Raw genomic sequence first — 14,444 nt, 5'->3', positions numbered from 1 at the left:
TAAACCTCCCATACCTGATCTTAAGGCCTCAATCTAAGTGGAATGATTTTCAAACCCGGATTTCACTGTGGGTTAAGCACTGGGCTGCTAACCCACCAGCTTCTTTGTGGGAGGAAAATGAGGCTGTCTGCTTTCCTAAAGATTTACAGTCTCTGAAGGAAGAAAAAAAAAGATGTCGTCTCTGAAACTTTAAGGAGCTGTTCTTTCTGTTCTGTGTGCTCACTGTGACTTGGAATCAACTCGATGGCAATGGGTGGCTATTTTCAGTAATTGATCAAATGCCTTGTAAGATTGTGACTCAGAATAATTTTTGGCAGAATTGTGGTTAAGCAGCTCAGTGTATAACTACTATAGTAGACATTTGCAAATGCTGTTATATATCATTTTTACAACAGTAATAAGAAAAAATTACGTGGTTACTTAAGTAGATATTTATATATGAGTACATTAAACTTGTATCTCTGGACAGATCTTCATTCTGTTTCAATTTCTGATTTTAAGGAAATTTTAATTATGACTTTTATGTAGTTTTGCTCAGACTTGTTAAGTCATTTACAAAAGAGAGAGAATGAATAAGCCTAATGATTAATATTTTCCCCCTTTGGCATTTACTCCCTTGTTCACTTTTTAAAATACTCTTCAAAATAAATAGAAGCCATTATAAATACTTCTTGATGTTTAGGCATCACAAGTTTAGAAACTGCCTGATAAGTATAACTAATTGCCCTTCAGCATGTAGTAGAGGGCCTGGGATGTAGTTGGTAGTTACTGAACATTATTAATTGAGTGATGTGACTTTATTTATTTATTTTTTTTAAAGAAAAATTTTACATTTAATTTTAAGTTACTTTACAATATTTAACAGATTAATTAAAAAAAGAGAGTCTGATAGTAAGACATCTTCTCTCTCAGAAGATTTCTTAGGAATGAGATACCATTTTAGACATTTCAAATGTATTGGCAAAGAAATTAAGACGCTATCAAGTTTAACTGTCCGTGATGTGGGTTTATAGTTATTTCCTTTTCTTTGCCTTTGTGAGGCTTAAAATTAATATGGGACATACTTATACAAAAGAATTACTAGAAGAAAATGTATTATCTGGGTAGCAAAGATAACATGTATCAAAACCAAGAGCTAACAAAAGCAAAAGGATGCCTTCTTAGCTGAAGACAAAGTTTTAGCATCTTCAGGTGTGTGAAATCAAGCTATAAGCTATACCAAAGCCTGGATTCATTATAGAGTCAGATTATATGTTTAGTTGTGTTATTCAAATGTATTCATTGCAATACTTCTTTCCCTCTCAATATTATAATGAACAAAAGCAGGAGATTGAGGATATGAAGTGGCGTGATCATGCTCTGAAAACAACTGTTGGTCATTTGATGTATAGACAGTGAACTGAATGAGGAGGTGTCAAAGATTAATGGAAAAATGGATTAAATAATAATGAAAAATTTCCACAAACCAAATCCACTGCCACCAAGCTGATTTTGGTTCTTAGGTCAGAGTAGAACTCCATATGGTTTCTGAGGTTGTACATCTTATGTCAGAAGCCTTCTCATTTCTTTTTAATCATTTTATTGGGGGCTCACACAACTCATCACAATCCATACATACGTCAATAGTGTAAAGCACATTTGTACATTCGTTACCCTCATCATTCTCAAAACATTTTCTCTCCACTTAAGCCCCTGGCATCAGCTGCTCATTTTTTCTCCTTCTTCCCCGCTCCCCCCTCACTCATGAACCCCTGATAATTTATAAATTATTATTTTGTCATATCTTGCACTGTCCGACGTCTCCCCTCACCCACTTTTCTGTTGTCCATCCCCAGGGAGGAGGTTATATGTGGATCCTTGTAATCTGTTCCCCCTTTCCACCCCACCCTCCCAGTATCACCATTCACACCACTGATCCTGAAGGGATCATCTGCCCTGGATTCTTTGTGTTTCCAGTTCCTATCTGTACCAGTGTCCAGCCTCTGGTCTAGCCAGATTTGTAAGGCAGAATTGGGATCATGATGGGTGGGGGTGGGGGTGGGGGTAGAGGCACACTTCTCATTTCCACCAGAGAGTTTGAACCACCAACTTTTTAGTTAGCAGCCCAGTTCTTAACCTACTGCAGCACTTTTTTGAAGCTCCCTTATATATGCCAGTGGCCTTTGAGATCGAGTCTTATCTTAGGAAATAGTGAATTAGGAAAAGGTCCTGGATTTGTGTTTTGAAAGCGAGATCTTTTACTGATGAGGGAATCCAGGCACTTGTTTCCTACAAAGAGTAGGTGTATCTTTTGGAGATGTATACATTCCCATGGGGAAAAAAGAATTAAACATCGATATTATTAGTCTTTTTGGAATGTAATAATTTAACACTAAGTTACAGTAGTAATGTGTTAACTTTAGTCAACTACATTATGGGTAATGCTTTTTAAAAAATGAGCCATTGCTTCATCAAAAAAGTAATTTTAACTAAAAATTTCTCTTATAGTTGGTATTTAAAGATGCTGCAGTGTTGCAAATGTAAGCAGTGGTTTCATGAGGCTTGTGTGCAATGCCTTCAAAAGCCAATGCTATTTGGAGACAGGTGAGTAGGGCATTTGAACACTACTCATTGAACTCTACAGCTTTAAAATTGGCTGTTTGCGGGTTTAGATTTCTAAGAAATATTGTAATAGTTAATCGGTTGTTATTGCCTACCGTTGTGTCGGTTCTGACTCTAGCAACACCATAGAACAGGGGAGAATTGCCCTGAAGGGTTCTCTAATTTATAGGAGCAAACTGCCGCATCTTTCTTCCACAGAGCTACTGGTGATTTTAAACCACTGACCTTTCTCTTAACACTTAACACTGTGCCATCAGGGCTCTGAATAATGTACTTAAAGCTATATATATGGTTTTATGTTCTTGGATATTATTCCAGAAAGATTTTATGTATTTGATTAGTGTTAGAGTAAACCAGCCTCTAACAACACTGGGGTGGGGTCCGTAGGTGCAATTGTATGGTTATAATATATAAAGATCGTAGTAAAGCCATAGAGAATAGGGAGAGGTAGGAGAGAAGATAAAATGAAGGAGTCAAACACATATTATGGTAGCATGCTCACCTCCTGGATGGCCATAATCTCAGCAGCCAGGTCCGCGCAGAGAGCAGGGGGAGGAGCGAGCGCGGATGTTTACTGTCTTGTGATATTTGTAGGTAGCCATAAGACATTCTTATTCAGTAGTTACATACATCACAAGGTGGGTGGTGACCACAGTAAAGTCCTTGAGGCGAGGAAACCAATACCTGCATTGGGGGAAGGCTTGACGGGGAATGGGTGCCATGGCAGGAGGAGATACCGAGAATGTCTGCTTCTACAGGGAGATAGAATCAACCATGTGCTCAGATTAAGGCAGCAACCTGTTAGGGGACAATCTGTGGGAATAATATATAAAGCAGGATAATGTACTTGGACTTTAATTTACCAAAGTGGTGGCTTTCCTACTGTGGAATTCCGTCTGTTATAAGTTAGGGAATAAGTTGCAGTCATATTTCTCTCAGTGTTAGTTTCCCACAGATTAGTGATTATATTGGTCTTTATTGTTTCACAAGGCTCCATACTATTATCATTGTTCTCCTTATTTCAAGAACTGTAAAAGAATCCCACAACAGAGAATTGGGTCAGGGAGTACATATAACTTACCTGTTCTCAAATTCAACGCCATCTTGAGGATGACTCATAGTGGCCCTATAAGACAGGGTAAACTGCCCCGTGAGTTTCAGAGGCTGGACCTCTTTATGGGAGTCGAAAGCCTTGTCTTCCATAGAGAGGCTGGTTTAGAACTGCTGACCTTATTAAAAATAGTCATGCTACCTATTTTTATGAACGTAGGAAAGCCAGTTTACATCCTGTGGATATATTTTTGTGGGTTATTTGAGCATTGATGGAAATTATAATAGAAGGGGCCTCAGAAAAGTTTGTGAATTCTATTTTTAATTCCATTTTTCCACAAACCTTTTCAAGTTCCTTTGTATATGGGAGCTGTCATCACTATTTCTTGACACAAATAAAGTAGGCAGTAATTAGAGGCACATGAACCTATATTTGATCTCTGGTGGTCGCTGTTGTTTGTGTTAGTTATTATTGAGTTTCTCTATTCTCATGAAGAGCCTATGTATTCAGAGTAGCTGTTTCAAATAGTTTTCAAGGCTTTGACCTTAGGGACCTTCAGGATGACCTGAATGGCTAACTTTTGCTCTAGTTATTAGTCAGATATTTAACAATTTGTACCATGTGTAATTTTCTCCTAGATATGGACTGTTTAATGGTTTGCTATTATGGTAAAAGAGATGACTTAAATCACAAATTATATTGTGTCATATTTGGACTCCATTAGTCATTGTAGGATGATTTCTACATAACCTTGACTACTCAGTTATATTCAGACCATCTCCTCTCCACCCCCTGCAGATTCTATACATTTATTTGCTCTGTCTGCAGTTCTGGACCAGAATACCTCAAACGTCTACCATTACAGTGGTAAGTGAATATTTCCTCTAAGGAAAAAGGCTCTAAGTCATCAGGATGAAAGGGTTTTGTTTTCTTAATACATTTAGTTGGTTATGAATAAAAGTCTTTTTTTTGGGCTTGGATAATTTATTATCTTCCTTTTATCCTCATGTCTGATGTCATTTTCACTAAGGATTATCTAGTTTTATTGCTATATTGATAAGGCTCTTTGTTATAGGAGGGAATAAATGAAACTTTGAAACATCTTTTAGACTCAGAATTTTTATTCATGTTTTCAATTTTTTTGAATCTTAAAGTCAGCATACTATGGAAAAGCGGTTTATTTAAAAATTTTGCTTTAGTAATAATTACTGGACATGAACAGTTGAGTGAATTTTCAAAGTCTAATAAAATTTTTACAGTAAGTACTTGCAGATTCTTATTTTACGTATTTCAGGAAGAGATGAGACTTATTTCATATATTAAATAGAAGAATATGTGATTAGAATATGAATATACTTGTAGGTTAAATATAATTAATGAAAACAAGCAGAAATATTTCAAGTAATTTTTTTCCTTTCGGATCCACTGTACATTTAAGAACTCAAATGTCTTTGTTTATAATTGCTACTCAGGATTAGCAAATGTTGCCAGTGTTTTCCAATTATTTTCATATGCATGAATGATTTATTAGTTTGTGAATTTGATCTAAAATAATGAACCTCTTCACTTAAATATTTCAGTCAATTTTTAATGATTGGTTTTATTGAATTACATGATTCACAATAATAACCTAAAACATCATAGTATATTTTGATTATTTTTGGATTTCAGGGTAGATATAGCACACCTATGCCTTTACAACCTAAGTGTTATTCACAAGAAGAAATATTTTGATTCTGAACTTGAGCTTATGACATACATTAATGAAAACTGGGATAGATTGCACCCTGGAGAGGTAGGTAGTATTAGAGCTAACTTCATAACTTGATGTCTTTTTTATTTCACTTTGCTTTTGTTGAAAACAACTAAGATACACATATAAAAATTACTAAGACACATATATAAGTCAGATGTCTAACTAGACTTTTGATTCTTGAGTTTGGGAGAAATAACTTTAGTAAGGATATCAGGACTATTTTTCATGCTACCATGTGTGTTGCCTGTAAATTGAAGAGATGTAACTTGTATTCATCTTAGCTCTCTTGTTGGTTATAACCTTTAGATACCTCTTTTAATTACTTAGGCTTCCAGGAATGGTGGGACCAGTAATACTGTTAGAATAACGAATTAAAAGAGTGAAGCTCTCCAAATTGGGAATTATCTCCCCCATTCTGTCAACATCATATTTCTTAATTTTTTATTTGCTTAGTATAGCAGTTTATGCTCATTTACCCCCCAAAAATAGTTTTAAAAGAAATATTAACCGTAATGAATGTTCATTAGTGATTTTGAAATTACAGAACAGCATAAAGGAAAGTAACTAGAATAAGTTCAATTAACTCGTTTGTAGTACTTGTTTCAAATTATTTGAACGCAGTTAATAGTCTTAACTGTATATTATATAAAAACTTAATGATTCTTAGATCAAAACAGAAAGATTTCTAGTTTGTGGAGTTAGATGTGTGAATTTTAGTTATGTATTACTTTTGGAGGCAAAAATGACAAACTGATTTGAAGTTCAGAGAGAATTCTGCATAATTTGGTTTTTAGACAAGAGGCAATTGTAAGGTTCATATCAAATTGCATAAGTCAAACCAAACCAAACCCATTTCCATTGAGTTGATTCCAGCTCATTGTGACCTTATATATGGTTTCTGAGGCTTTGTAAATTAAAAAAATATCATTATATTAGGGGCTCATAAACTCATCACTATCCATACATACATCAATTAAATAAAGCACATTTGTACATTCATTGTCCTCATCATTCTCAAAACATTTGCTCTCCACTTAAGCCCCTGGCATCAGCTCATTTTTCCCCTCCCTCCCCGCTGCCCACTCCCTCATGAACCCTTGATAATTTATAAATTATTTTGTCATATCTTGCACTGTCTGACGTCTCCCTTCACCCACTTTTCTGTTGTCCAGCCCCCAGGGAGGAAATTATATGTAGATCCTTGTAATCGGTTCCCCCTTTCCACCCCACCTTTGCTCCACCCTCCCGGTATCGCCACTCTCACCACCGGTCCTGAAGGGATCATCTGTCCTGGATTCCCTGTGTTTCCAGTTCCTATCTGTACTAGTGTACATCCTCTGGTCTAGCCAGGTTTGTAAGGTAGAATTGGGATCATGATAGTGGAACTGTCAGTATATTTAAGGAACTAGAGAAAAATTGTATGTTTCATCATTGCTACACGGCACCCCAACTGGCTCGTCCCCTCCTCCCCAATGGCCTACACATGGGCTTTGGGTCTCCAGCCCGCACTTCCCCTCATTCACAATGATATAATTTTTTTGTTCTGATGATGCCTGATACCTCATTCCTTCGACACCCTGTGATCGCACAGGCTGGTGTGTTTCTTCCAACGGGGCTATGTTGCGTCTCAGCTTTCTTCACCACATTTGCTTATGCACCCACTTGTCTTCAGCAATCATATCAGGGAGGTGAGCACACATGATAGGATTTTTTGTTCTTTGATGCCTGATAACTGATCCCTACAGCATCTTGTGAGCACGCAGGCTGGTGTGCTTCTTCCATGTGGACTTTGTGGCTTCTGAGCTAGATGGCCGCTTGTTTACCTTCAAGCCTTTAAAACTCCAGACACTCTTTGTTTATTTATTATTCTTTATTTTATTTTATTTTTTAAAATCATTTTATTAGTGGCTCATACAACTCTTATCACAATCCATACATCAATTGTGTAAAGCGCATTTGTACATTCATTGTCCGACACTCTTTTGATAGCCGGGCACCATCAGCTTTCTTCACCACATTTGCTTATTCACCCACTTTGTCCTCAGCGATTGTGTTGGGAAGGTAAGCATCTTGGAATGCCAGTTAAATAGAACAAAGTGTTCTTGCATTAAGGGAGTACTTGAGTGGAGGCCCAGTGTCCATCTGCTACCTTAATACTGAATGTATACATATATACACATAGATCTATTTTCCACATCCTCATATACAAATATGTACATATGTACATGCCTTTATTTAGACCTCTATAAATGCTCTTTGCTTCTTAGCTCTTTCCTCTATTTCCTTTCCCCCCCTCTTGTCCCACTATCATGTTCAGCCTTCATTAGAGTTTCAGTAATTTCTCTCGGTTGCATTACCCTTGGTCACACCCTACCAGGCCTCCTACACCCTCCTCACCACCGATTTGGATCACTTATTCCCTTGTCCCTGAGTTTGTTAACACTACTACCTTTCCCCCCACGTTCCCCTCTCCCATGTCTCCCCAGAACTGTCGATCCCGTTGTTTTCTCCTCCAGATTGTTCATCCAACCTGTCTTATTTAGACAAACATGCAGAGATAATAACATGCACAAAAATAAGACAGAGCAAAACCAAGCAACAAAATAAAACAAAACAACAGGCTATGTAAATTTTTATGGATGCAGAGAGCCTAATCTCTCTTCTGAGTGGCTTGTGGATTTGAACTGTTGAGTTGCTATTAGCGTCCAATGCTTACCTGACAGAGCTAGCAGGGCTCCTTATTAAACAGCATATATATTTTTTGCTTGTTTATTTTGGGTTTTTTTAAGGGACAGTAGGGAAAACCTAACAATACCTTGAAAGTTAGTTGGTGGTAGATCCTCTGCATAGAATGAAACAGAATAAAAATCTAGGAGACTATGAAACTTAGTGCTTTGAATGTTGAAGGAATTGGAGTGCTAAGATTCCTTTTAAGGTAAATGCTTCATTTGCAGATGCAGTTTGAGAGAAAGTGCCTTGTTAGTCTAATACATTTTAATACTGATTATTGGTAAGAAAAAGGTAGGGTAAGGGACGGTAATCTAGTGTTCAGACATCTTGACAATCCTGTCAATACATTCATTTAGAATATTTTCTTTCTATTTTATGATTTCATGATTCTTTCAGTACTGGATAGGCAGACATGTCTATATACTGTTAGTACACTTTGTTTCATGTGAGATTTTGCAATAGAGTATTTAGACTTACAAAAAAAACCTAACATAGTATTAATTCAAAGACTGTCATTCTGTATTAAAATTTTAGTATTTCGATTTTAAGAGGTTAAGAATTAGAGTCTAAACCAAATTTATTGTGGTCTAGTCAGTTCTGACTCAGATTCTATAGGGGAAAGAATTCCTCCTTAGGCTTTCCAATGCTGTAAATCTTTACAGGAACAGACTTTACTCCTATGGAGAAAGATTGGGGCTTGGAACGCTGACTTTGTAGTTAACATTTCAGTACATACCTCCTTTGCCATCAGAGTCCTTTTAAGAGGCCAAGAATATTAAATGGTTATATGTATACATTAATCCATAAAAAGAGTTTAGTTATGAATTTCACATATATCAGCTCTAGCCTAGGTCAAAGATTCCCTTGTTGTGTAGTGGTTATTCATTGTGCTGCCATGCAAAAGGTCAGCAGTTCAAAAACACCAACTGCTCTGCCAGAAACACACGATACTTTCTACTCTCATAGGCAGTTATAATCTAGGAAACTCCCAGGGCAGTTCCACCCTGCCCTAGAGGATCACTATGAGTTGAGTTAGCATTGACTAGGTGGCAGTGAGTGTGAATTTTCTTTTCAAGATCCTACTTCAAAATGATTAAAACAAGTTTTCTATTTCTCATTCCTTTTTATTCTGCATTAAATTAGGAAAATATGTAGATTTCTTAGTTTGGTCATATTAGACTAATGGCCAGTAGTTTTAATTTTATCTGAATCTTTTACATCTCAATATATTATGTTTACAATTTTTTAGGGTGAGATTTTATAAAAGATAAGAAAGTTTTTATTAGGCTACAGTGTTTATTTTTTCATTTATAGTTTACTTTTAAATGTTTGTGATAATGCATGCAGATGATATGAATAAAGGATCATTCTAGAATAGTTCCAACAGTGAGTGCACTTGCCTCCTAACATGAAGCTTTGCTTTTGAAGTCTATTCATAGGCACCTTAGAAGAAAGTACAGTTACCTACTTCTGTAAACATTAGCCACTGGACATTCTGTAGGACACCGTTCTGTGACACATGAGGTTGTCCCCAGTAGGATTTTAATCAGCATCTGCGGTCGCTTTCTACCCCCTGGCTACTTAAAGCCTGTATTTTTTCTTAATTGAAGTGGAAAACTGAATTTTGTCATCATTGATTAAAAAAAATTAGGTTAACTGAGGGGGGGGTTGTTTATATTCCTCTTGAAAATCATTCTATAAAATTGCAGTACTTTGAAGAAATGAGGAAAAATATATGCTAACTTTACTCAACAATCATGTTGAGCATCAGTTCTTATACATAATATATATTATACATGAACTCATTTTAAGATTTTCCTGAGATAGAACCAAACATTAGTTATGTTGCTTGATTTTACTTGGTTTGAAATGAAGACTCCGACCTGTCCAGGTAAAAGGAAAAACAAATCGTGCTGAGACCGTGATTTAGATTTTAATGATTTTTTTTTTAGGAATATATAATGGACACCTAATCATAGAGATACTTCCCCTTATTTACCATTCTGGAGGTAACACATTCTTAACTGACAGAATATTTACAAAGGAACATGGTGACACTGCCTAAGTGTATAGCAATGATACATGTATTTTGGAAGCTTGATCTTAAATACGTTTTTTAGGTCTTTAGTTGGTATGATCACTGATCAAACGGACTCAAATCACTGGTGGTCTTTTGATGTATTGCCCTTTATTGTCATAACATAAATACAGTGGCTTCTGTTAACAATAGAGTATTAAGAATGTTAACCTTATTTAGAGAAGGCTCATATAAAATTTATTTATTTACCTAGTTGACTTTATTATTGCTATGAAACGTACCTAAAACTTAAATATTATGTTACAATAGCAAGGTAATTTTCTATTGAGCTTCATTGTGCAAAATAGTCTGAGGGTACTAAAAAATTTCTGTTAAACCACAGAGAGTAAGTACCAAAAGAAGAGAGAGCTAATTATGATTTTCAGAAGCAAAAAGGAATGCTTGAAAAATTACAAAGTCTGTTTTGATGTCATCAGAATTGCAGAGATTTCTCAGAATGTCTGGTTTATGGATATTTAAAAAAAGAATAGAGAACTCTTATTAAAATAATCATATTAAACACCATGGTTTTATTTTACATATGATTAACAAAACTCTTGTATGTCAGCATTGAGCATGGTGTTGATATGCAATAACTTGTGTTCTGTTATATATTGAAATATCAACTTAAAAATTAAATGGATTTGTAATGAAATAGCAATAACAAGAGCAATTAAGGTGTCAGACACTGCCTCGATGGAGATTCTAATGGTAGGCGGTGGGATCTTTCACTTCAGTCAAGAAGGATCACAAGAGAAAAGGTCATCTATAATATTGAGCTGAAAACAAAATGAAACCAACCAATTTAACCAGTTCTGCTTTTAGGCTTATACACACACATACTAGTATATATAGATCTATAGGGTAGAAGATACTTGGTAGCAGTTCATATGATAAGATTTCAGAGTTGGAAGTGGGAGGGATGGGCATCAAAAGGATATATTTATTAATTCTCTTAGGTTCCTGGGTAGCACAAACAATGGTGTTTGTTTGTCTGATAACCTAAAAGTCAGTGGTTTGAACTAAGCTTAATGCGAAATGATCATGTGATGTGGCTGTGGAAAAACTTTAGTCTTCGACATGATAGCTACTGTCAAATAATTTGAAGAGCTCTCTAGGGGAATAGAAGAGTTGCAGGGGAAGGAAGTTTTGCCCATCTATGGAATCTGCTCCTTCAGTAGGTGATTCATCAGCTTTTATTAGTGGAAGAATTGAAGCCAAGGTTGAATGACTGTCTCTACTGTATAAGTGATTGCAATATTGGATGGAGAATTAAAGTAGGTAGACAGACATCTGTGGTCTTTTAAGCTGTAAAATCTGATTCTGTTATCTCTCATTTAATAAAAAGTATTGTTGGGCACTTCAGAAAATACAGGAGGAGGATGTGGCATAAAGGAATGACCACCAGCCTGTCCTACGTTATAAATTTGTTTTAGTGCCCAAAACAGTTGGCATGTGGTGGACGTAGTGAATGTTGAAATAGTGTACTTATCATTACTGGGCTTGGTTCTGGCTTTTAATTAGTCCTGTGAATTTAAGCAGTTCATTTAACCTCTATTTGTAGAGTCAGCACTAGAGACAAAGTTTCTTCTGGCAGAATAAAAAACATATTTTGTGTTGCTATTTTCACTGGAAGCAGTTCTAAGGTTTGGGAGTTAAAATTGTTAAACAAATGCTATAATTTTTTGTAATTTTGAAAATTAACTGATATTTTTTAATGTGGTTTTTTTTTGTCTTTAATGTAGAAGTTTTTGCGAATTGGTCATTATTTTTAATCTTTGAAGAAGAGAGTAGAGAGAAAGGTCTGGGGGAAAAGTGCTATTAAAAAAAAATGTGTTCTAGAATTGAATGTTTAGATTTTAAAATGGTTTGTGATGACAAAACATTACTAAGCCCATACAGTGCTACCTAAATTCTGTAACTGCTATGAAAATAAACCCTCCAAATTTCACATTTGTAAAAATTAGAGATAATTGGTTTGTGTTAATATTAGAAATAATTGAGAAATTGAACAATATGTCTTTTGTACTCCTTTGTATTGCAATGCTAGTGGGAGGTTTTTTTGTAATTGGGAGGTTTTTATGGTTTACGTTTACATAATCAGAATGCATTATTTTCCCATATACTAGAATTTAAATCAATTTAATGATAATAATAAAATCCCATTTTTGTAATGTTTTCTAGTTTAGTTTTTTTCACGATATATATGCAATAAACTAGTATTAGCGAAGAATATGTGCCCTCCTCTACAGTGAGAAAATAAGTCTTAAAAGGCTTATGATTCTAGGGTCTGTGAAGACCTGCAATTAGAACTTTGATCTTTTAACTTCCAGTCATTACACTTTTCTCTGCATCACGTTACTTCTGTCTAGCACATCTATTTTCCTAATAGATGAAAGTTTTGTGCATTTAATTGTTTCTTGATACTTCACAGCTGGCAGACACACCAAAATCTGAAAGATATGAGCATGTTCTGGAGGCATTAAATGATTATAAGACCATGTAAGTTGACTTATTTTATATATATCTATGAGGGTGACGTTTAGTATAAGGAATAGCAGCACTGTTTAAAAATTCTGGGATTGGTTTATAAAATTCTGTTACATTCCATTTTAAACTTCTTAATATCCCATTCTTTTCTGGTCAGAATAAAGTACTGATGGTTGGAAAAGAGAACAGTCTTCTGGGAATGTGAGTGAATGGCATATCATCATCTCCAGGGAAACTGGGTTTCTTCGGTTTAAAACATATTTAGTAATAGGTTGTTGTCTCTGTAATGTAATCTAAAGGTAAGAATATGTAAAAGATGGGTTAATACTACAGGGAATATAAATAAGTCTTTAAAAGATGGCATCACCTATGGTTTTAAGGTTAGTTATTGCTGTCAAAAAAGTAGAATTTTTGATCCAAGGTCTTGATAATAGAATACATTATTTGGCACATTTTCGTATAGCTCTTTGGTTTTTGAAATGAGTTCATTGGTTTGTACTGACTGTATAGTTATTTGGTTTTCGTAATTATTGTATAACTCTGTTTTTTGAAATTAGACATTTCTTAGAAGTATTTTTTAAATGCAATAATGGTAAATTTTCTAAATGTAAATGCTGGCTGACCCAATTCTTGCATTACACATTTTGTTGCTGAAAAGAGTTGCTGTTTTGAACTTAACAGTATTTTTTTCATTAAATAATGGTACTATTTCTAGGCCACCTAAAAATTCCATAAGATACTTGAGCACTTACTGTACTGGTAAAAATATTTTTTAGGACTATTTTTAGTATTTGATATAGGATACTGTCTTTCTATTATGGTAGAAATGAGTGCACCCCTTTAATCCTACATCGAAGCAGAGCATTTGGTAGTGGTTCTTGTGGTCAGGCAGGCTCCAAGTAGAGCTACACTAATGGGATGTTTACGAATAAGACCCTTAAGGCATAGAAAAGAGGCCAAGAGCATATTTTACAAAGGCCCAAGTTCATACGCCACTGAAATAATGCTTCTCTGCACAGTTAGTGTCACCATGAGTTGGATTCGACTCAGTGGCAACTGTTTGTCCCCACCCAATATCAGTTCTATTTAAGGCACGTTACATTGATCATTGGTTCTCAACCTGGGGATAAAACGACCCTTTCACAGGGGTCGGCCAATTTATAACAGTAGCAAAATTACAGTTATGAAGTAGCAACGGAAATAATTTTATGATTGGGGGTCAGCACCACATGAGGACCTGTTGTAGCATTAGCTAGTCCTCGTTTCCTTTTCTAGGCCTCTAGAATTGGTGTCTATTTTTTTTCTCCTAATACTGTCACATAAGTTTCTGATTAGGGTCCGTTTCCTTATAGATCTACTCTACAATAGAATTTTCTTTCTCACTAAACTTTTTTTTCTCACTAAACTTTTTTTGAGACATTTCTCACAGATGGCACTAAAATATGAGGAAGTATATGGGGAAGATAAAAAGAATACATCGTGTGCTCTTCCTTTATTTAAGTAGGTGGATACCATGTTTAAAAAGAAAAGTTGAGCTGTAGACATAATGCTATGCTTCTGATTCAAACTTCCCAGCTCCCCACTTGTGCTTCCTTCCACATATTCTGTTGTGGATTCACTCTGGGAGAAAAGAATCAAGGAAGGCAAGGGGAAAAAGGAAGTTTTTTTAGTATTTGTGTTAGTCTGGGTACTTTAGAGAAACAAATCCACAGAAACTCATGTATAAGAGAGAGTTTTAT

At 35.4% G+C, this 14,444-nt stretch overlaps 1 protein-coding gene across 1 annotated transcript in view; it reads left to right on the top strand.

Annotated features, from left to right (window-relative positions):
• The window catches only part of MTF2 (metal response element binding transcription factor 2), a 69,312-nt gene that overhangs the window by 43,980 nt on the left and 10,888 nt on the right, over nt 1-14,444 (top strand). The window contains exons 7-10 of the mRNA XM_004699258.2: nt 2,488-2,583; nt 4,451-4,519; nt 5,324-5,447; nt 12,650-12,717. Of these exons, the coding sequence (XP_004699315.1) occupies nt 2,488-2,583; nt 4,451-4,519; nt 5,324-5,447; nt 12,650-12,717 (357 nt within the window). The remainder of the gene's footprint in view (nt 1-2,487; nt 2,584-4,450; nt 4,520-5,323; nt 5,448-12,649; nt 12,718-14,444) is intronic.

This window comes from Echinops telfairi, unplaced genomic scaffold (assembly GCF_000313985.2).
Source record: "Echinops telfairi isolate 266 unplaced genomic scaffold, ASM31398v2 ScPeMD7_443;HRSCAF=831, whole genome shotgun sequence".
Classification (NCBI taxonomy): domain Eukaryota; kingdom Metazoa; phylum Chordata; class Mammalia; order Afrosoricida; family Tenrecidae; genus Echinops; species Echinops telfairi.
The sequence above is the reverse complement of the archived record's forward strand: the minus strand, read 5'-3'. Positions and strand labels throughout refer to the sequence as shown.